General features: G+C 70.0%; 1 protein-coding gene across 1 annotated transcript in view; it reads right to left on the reverse strand.

Annotated features, from left to right (window-relative positions):
* NAA20 (N(alpha)-acetyltransferase 20, NatB catalytic subunit) overlaps positions 1-277 on the reverse strand; it is a 3,431-nt gene extending 3,154 nt beyond the window's left edge. The window contains exons 1-2 of the mRNA XM_010131070.1: positions 251-277; positions 83-173 (exon numbers count right to left, since the gene is read on the reverse strand). Coding sequence (XP_010129372.1) covers positions 83-92 — 10 coding nt within the window. The 5' untranslated portion in view covers positions 93-173; positions 251-277. The remainder of the gene's footprint in view (positions 1-82; positions 174-250) is intronic.
* Positions 278-283: the final 6 nt, after the last annotated feature.

Raw genomic sequence — 283 nt, forward strand, 5'->3', positions numbered from 1 at the left:
GAGGCAGCTGCTGCGCTATGCCCCGCGGTCGGAGGGCAGCCAGCACTGCAGACCCGGCACGGCCGAGTCGCCCCGCACTCACTGTAACCCATCAGCTCCCCGCCGGGCGCCTCGGCGACAACGAAATACTCGGGCCAGTGCGCCAGGTACTGCAGGTAGAAGGGGATCCCGTACTGGGGCGCTGGGTTAAGGAGCACGCTGCCCGCGCTAGGCCCCGCGCCTCCTCCCCGGCGGCCGGCACGAAGGATACGGTCTCTGTCAGCGGGTCCAGATTGCTGCGGGA

This window comes from Buceros rhinoceros, unplaced genomic scaffold, assembly GCF_000710305.1.
Source record: "Buceros rhinoceros silvestris isolate BGI_N320 unplaced genomic scaffold, ASM71030v1 scaffold42970, whole genome shotgun sequence".
NCBI lineage: Eukaryota > Metazoa > Chordata > Aves > Bucerotiformes > Bucerotidae > Buceros > Buceros rhinoceros.